The 5,362-nt window shown below is 33.5% G+C and overlaps 2 protein-coding genes across 2 annotated transcripts; one reads left to right on the top strand and one right to left on the bottom strand.

Annotated features, from left to right (window-relative positions):
• Positions 1-55: 55 nt before the first annotated feature.
• EIN_094540 (triadin, putative) lies at positions 56-2,146 on the bottom strand (the record flags this gene model as incomplete). Its single annotated transcript, XM_004253960.1, has 1 exon — positions 56-2,146. One exon carries the CDS (start codon positions 2,144-2,146, stop codon positions 56-58), a length of 2,091 nt encoding a protein of 696 aa, XP_004254008.1.
• Positions 2,147-3,926: 1,780 nt separating this feature from the next.
• Positions 3,927-4,955, top strand: EIN_094530 (hypothetical protein; the record flags this gene model as incomplete). Its single annotated transcript, XM_004253959.1, has 1 exon — positions 3,927-4,955. The coding sequence occupies one exon, from the start codon at positions 3,927-3,929 to the stop codon at positions 4,953-4,955; it is 1,029 nt and encodes a 342-aa protein (XP_004254007.1).
• Positions 4,956-5,362: the final 407 nt, after the last annotated feature.

Raw genomic sequence — 5,362 nt, 5'->3', positions numbered from 1 at the left:
TAATAAATTACTAAACTGAATTAATTAAAGAACCATACAATATAAATTATTATCATCATTGACCAAGTCCCTTCCCTCCATTAAATAGTACACTTCTAAAATCGAATTGTTGTGTTTCTGTCGTATTAGTAAGAGTTGGTTTGACCACTTTACTTTCTGTTTTATTTGGTGGGTTTCCTGTAGTAGCCTTTCCCTCTGTTTTCTCACAGAAAGTTGTTTGTTTGTATTGTGAATTGCTTTGTGGAGTCTTTTTTGGTGGGGGTTGGAGTATTGCTCTCTTTTCAGTCACTTTTGGTCCAACTTCTTTCTTCTCTTCTTTCACGCCTGTTTTACTCCCTTGTGGTTTAATAACGCCATTTCTCTTTTCTTCGCTTTTTGGTGGTACCACTTGTCCTCGTGTTGGTAGAACTGGCGCTTTTCTCTCCTCTTTTTTCACTTCACTTTTTGGTGGCACCGTTTGCTTTGCCCCACTTTGCATCTTTTTATCTTCAACACAACTTTTTGGTGAAGCCGCCACTTTGACCGGCTTGTTAATTTGTTTCACCGCAGACGTCGTCTGTCCTTTACTCTCACTTTCCACGCTTTTCCCCCCATTGAACAAAACACTTCTGAAATCAACTTGTTTTGGTTCATTTTGTGGTGGAGTCGGTGTTTTGATCACTTTCCCTTCAGTGGCTTTCTGCACTTTAGTTGGTGGAGATGCTACCTTTTTCGGAAGAGTCGACAAAACATTTTCTTTCTTCAGGGGTGGTGAAGTTGGTTGGGAGCTGGCCTTTTTCTCTCCTTTGTTCTCCAATACTGGGGAAATAGGCTTTTTGATCTTTTCTTTTGCGTCTTCATTTTTCTTTTCACTTTGGGCCTTAGGAATGACAAGGTCTTTGAATGGGTCTGCTTTAGTTGACTTTGTTGGAGACGGACTGAAAGAGTTTGGTGAAACATTCCCATATTTTGGTGGTGAAGGTTTTCTACCACATGAAGAAGAGTAGCTTGAAGATACACTTTCTTGGACCAAAGAAGCCTTTTTCTCATCGATTTTTTGAGTTTGTGGAATAATAGGAGTTGACAAAGGAGTCGTTCCTTTGACTTCAGTTGAATCATTTTGTTGTTGGACTGTTTCTTTCAGTGGATTTGATAATGGTTCCACTTGTAATGATTCCATTCCCAGTAGATCGGGTTTCTTTTGATCCTTTTCATATGGATTAGGCAGTGTTTTCTTATAGAGAGGTTGTGGTGATTGGTGTTGATCTGTTGTAGTCGAGGGCAGTGGTTTGTTATAAGATGTTTTGTGTTGTGTCATTTGTGGTGATGTTTTTTCGATTGTTGGAGTTCCCATTTGAGTGTTATCTTTTGACGCATTTCTTTGTGGTAAAGTTGGTTGCAATTTCACTGGGGATTTTTGTGGAGAATTTTGTTCGTTAGCAAATGCGGGGGTTTGTGTTAGTTTAGTAGCAATTAACAATGCACCTGACCGTTCGCGCTTTGGTGTATTTCTTTCATACATCGTGATTGGTCTTTCTTTCGCGGAGTGTGGTGATTTTCTTGGTGAAGAAAGAGGAGATCTTCGTGGGGATTTTTTCTTCAACGAGTCTTTAGTCAAGAAGTCCTTTTCTCGTTTAAGTTCCTTTTTCTCTTCGACGACTTTCATATTAATTGGACCAACTTTCTTTTCCTCTTTTTTGATACTAATTTTTGTTTCTTCGTTTATTCCTTTGTTTGGTGGAGTGTGTTTGGCTGCTGCTGGTGTAAATCCAACTTTTCTCCAATCTTTCTTTTCACCATTAGTGTTGAGCATTGCTGGGTTAACAGTTTGTCGGGGGGAATTTTCTTTTCTCATAAAGCTACTTGGAGCCATCGTCTGTCTGCCCGATTTCCTCTTATTCAATTCTTCGGCAATTAACATACACGGCATCCCAAACCCACCAATAGGAACTTTTCGACTCGAAGACGCAACTTCGTCCCCCGTCTCAAGCACCGCGGGACGTGGCTTTTCTTTTGTTTCCGTTGTTAACTTCTTTTGTTTCTCAAACCCAGCCTTTGTCATTTTTTTCTTTCCTGGTTGGACGCAGGTGGGGCGACGTGGTTTCGCTTCGATCTTGCATTTGTCTGCTTCGTTGAGGAGCTTATCGACGTCGTGAGTGGAACTCATATGAGTTATTTAGTTTTAGACAAGGCGAAAAGCTATATTGGACGAGTTTCGAATCTTGAATTATTAATTCAGAAGTTAATCAAAGACGGTATGTAAAAAAAACGATATTAAATACCGACTATTATACCTAAATAATAGGAATTGGCACTAATTCATTCAGTTTGAGGTTCTATTTTTGTTTTTTTTATCTTCAACAAATTTAATTGTTATAGTTAATTTTACTAAAAATATTCATTGTCTTTTTCTTCTGGGTTTTTCTTGTAAAAAATATTACTTTTTAACCAATTAAAAAAATTTGCTAATCGGAACTATCTACAATTAAAAATTGTGTTGATTTCCCGTAATTTTATTAATATAACAGCTACTATAAAATGAAAAAAAATCTCGACATTTGTACGCAAGAAATTTTTTTCTATTTTGTTTAATAATAAAATTATTAAATAAAAAAATTTTCAACAATATTATAATAAAAAAAAGAATAGTAATATTCAGAGTAACAATTTTACTATTTTTTTATTTAATGCCGAATTTATTGTTTAAGTTAAAAACGAAATTATTTTCGAACTTATGATTAAATAGTAGATAATGAGATTAATAGTATAAAATAACAAAAAAACGGGGTGATTAAATTTAAGTAGAGCCATACCTTTATGATTTATAAAATGAATAATACCACACAAACCTTAATATTTTTTTTGTTTAACAATTCAACAAGTTATTAAATAGTCATTTAACAACAAGAAAGCGAGATTGGGCTGACTATTTATTTTAAATGTTATAATTTCAAATAATCAAGAACCTTACAAAAAAATATTTTTTTACAATTTTATTATTAAAAAATAAAAGAAAGTTATTAACATAAAGAAAAATTGAAACAATATGAAAAAAATTTGTTGTTTTATTTATATTCAAAAAATAATTGTTAAATGTATATTTTAATAGTTTTAGTTTTTAAAATTATTTATATACTATCCTTTTTTTATGTTTCAATCTTTCATATTTGAAAAAAGGCGAAATAAGCCTACCTCAAATAACCAATAATTTATTCAACGATCAACAAATATGTAACATCCAATATAATTTATTTAAATTATATTATATGATACAGTCTCATTAAAGTACTTCATAACAGGTATTAAGTTTTATTTTTTTTCTAAAATATTTTTTCTATTTTAAGTAAATATTTCTTTTCAAAACTATTAACCCTGTTTGTTGTATTTTCAATGATTATTGACCATAAATAACAAATTTTGAAAAGTGCGCTTATTTCAATAATCATATCAGATACTTTTATTCCATTGTAATGCATATTAAACCAAAAAAAAGATAAAAAAATAGTATTATCCCGAACAAATGCATAATCTAGTGCTTCCTTTTATTCTTTCAATCATAAAATAAAATCGAAGGCAGGCAACTTTCTTATAGCTTTAATTTCCCGTTTTATTAGTAAATAAATCAATACAAATAGTATATACCATAATAAAACAAACAGTCCTATCCTAACGCATTTCTTTTTCCCAAAAATGCTCAAAAATCCCTCATATTTTTGTATCTTCCTAAACAATTTACTTATTATAATAATTATTAGAAAGTTGCCCATTATATATAGATCTTCTTTGTCTTTTGTATCTCCTTTTTGATGGTAATTATACCATAAAAATATAGAAAATCAACCATAAAAAAATGATACTATTACAATGCACTTATGGGAACGTACTCGCAAAATTTTCTCTGCCAGGCACCATGATTTCTGGAACTGTCTAGGAACATACAGTGAGTAATGGCGGATAACACACTACTCCCTTTATATGGAACGTCCTCAGATGACAAAGAAAAGGCAACAACAATGGTGGACATGACACAGACGTCCTCGTCGTCCTCTTCCGACGATACTTTTAACTTCGGGACACTCTTCTTACCACATCACTCGGAACCTAAAGACGATTCTTTTGTCGACATCGATGGCTTCTTAGTCCCTTTTGACAAGAACGAAAACATCATCAAACGACTCATCTACTGTATATTTCCCTGTTGTCTCCCGCCATTTGTCGCTAATTCGCGCCTCGAGAAATACCTCCGCGCATGCGTTTCAGTCTCTTTTTTTCTCTCATTAACACTAACAGCCGTTTTCATCAGCGAACTGGTGATGTGTGGTATTGGCACATTCGCGGAGAACCCCGCGATAGGCCCTTCCGTGTCTGGAATTGTAAAATATGGTGCGAAGTACCCATACGGTATTAAACAAAGTTACGAGGCGTATAGGCTCTTTGTCCCAATCATTCTATCGCCATCACTCATGTCACTTCTTTTACAAGTGTTTTTCACTCTTCGATTTTTCTTGTATTTCGAGCATCGATGGGGCATACTTATATTTTGCGCAACATATTTACTGACAGGAGAAGCAGGCGTGTTACTTTCTTGCGTGTTAAGTTGTAACTCAGTTGCTGTATGTTCAAGCGGACCTTTTGCGGGGTTAATTGTCGTGTTTCTGATTGACCTTGCACTGACAGATGATCCAAGGAGGTTTCATTTCAAACGATCAGTGTTTACTGCACTTGTCGCTTTGTTAGTAATAGTCTTTGTAGAACTGTTCCCGTTGCAAGACTTCACTTGTATATTGGGAAGTGTTATTGTTGGACTGGCACTCGGCGTACTCTATTTCGTACACTTAAACAAGTGGTTTACTGAGCAGCCACTTCTTATGCAGACGGCAGTCTATGTCTCTCTTGTTGTGTTTCTGCTGTTGTTCTACACAGTGTGCTGTTTACTTATTTTCATATGGATCGAACCTTTGGCTATTTCAGTGTAATTATAATATCTACATTTACAGTAATTTTTTTTTCTATTATTTTTTATATTATAAATTCAAGTGTTTTCGTAACAATTCGTATAGTAAAAAGATATAATTTAAGCACATGCCTTATTTTTTATTGATTCTCCAGTATATCAAGTGTTCAGACACTGATATAAATTGCAAAGTATAATTCAACTTTACTTTGAATTATAAACATTTTAATTTAAACTCCCTTTATTTCCTCCTAATGTGCATTTTATTTAAATTATTTTATACTATTTTATCGACATTTCATAATATTAGATATTATCACTTCATTAAAAAATATTAACAATTGTTGAATTGTAGATTTAAAATTTGTTCGATTTTTTGGTTTGTATTTGAAATAATAAAAATTCTTATTTCGACTACAGTCATGCGAA

The sequence above is a fragment of the Entamoeba invadens genome, assembly GCF_000330505.1.
Source record: "Entamoeba invadens IP1 unplaced genomic scaffold scaff_1105074725199, whole genome shotgun sequence".
NCBI classification, from domain to species: Eukaryota; Evosea; order Mastigamoebida; family Endamoebidae; genus Entamoeba; species Entamoeba invadens.
The sequence above is the reverse complement of the archived record's forward strand: the minus strand, read 5'-3'. Positions and strand labels throughout refer to the sequence as shown.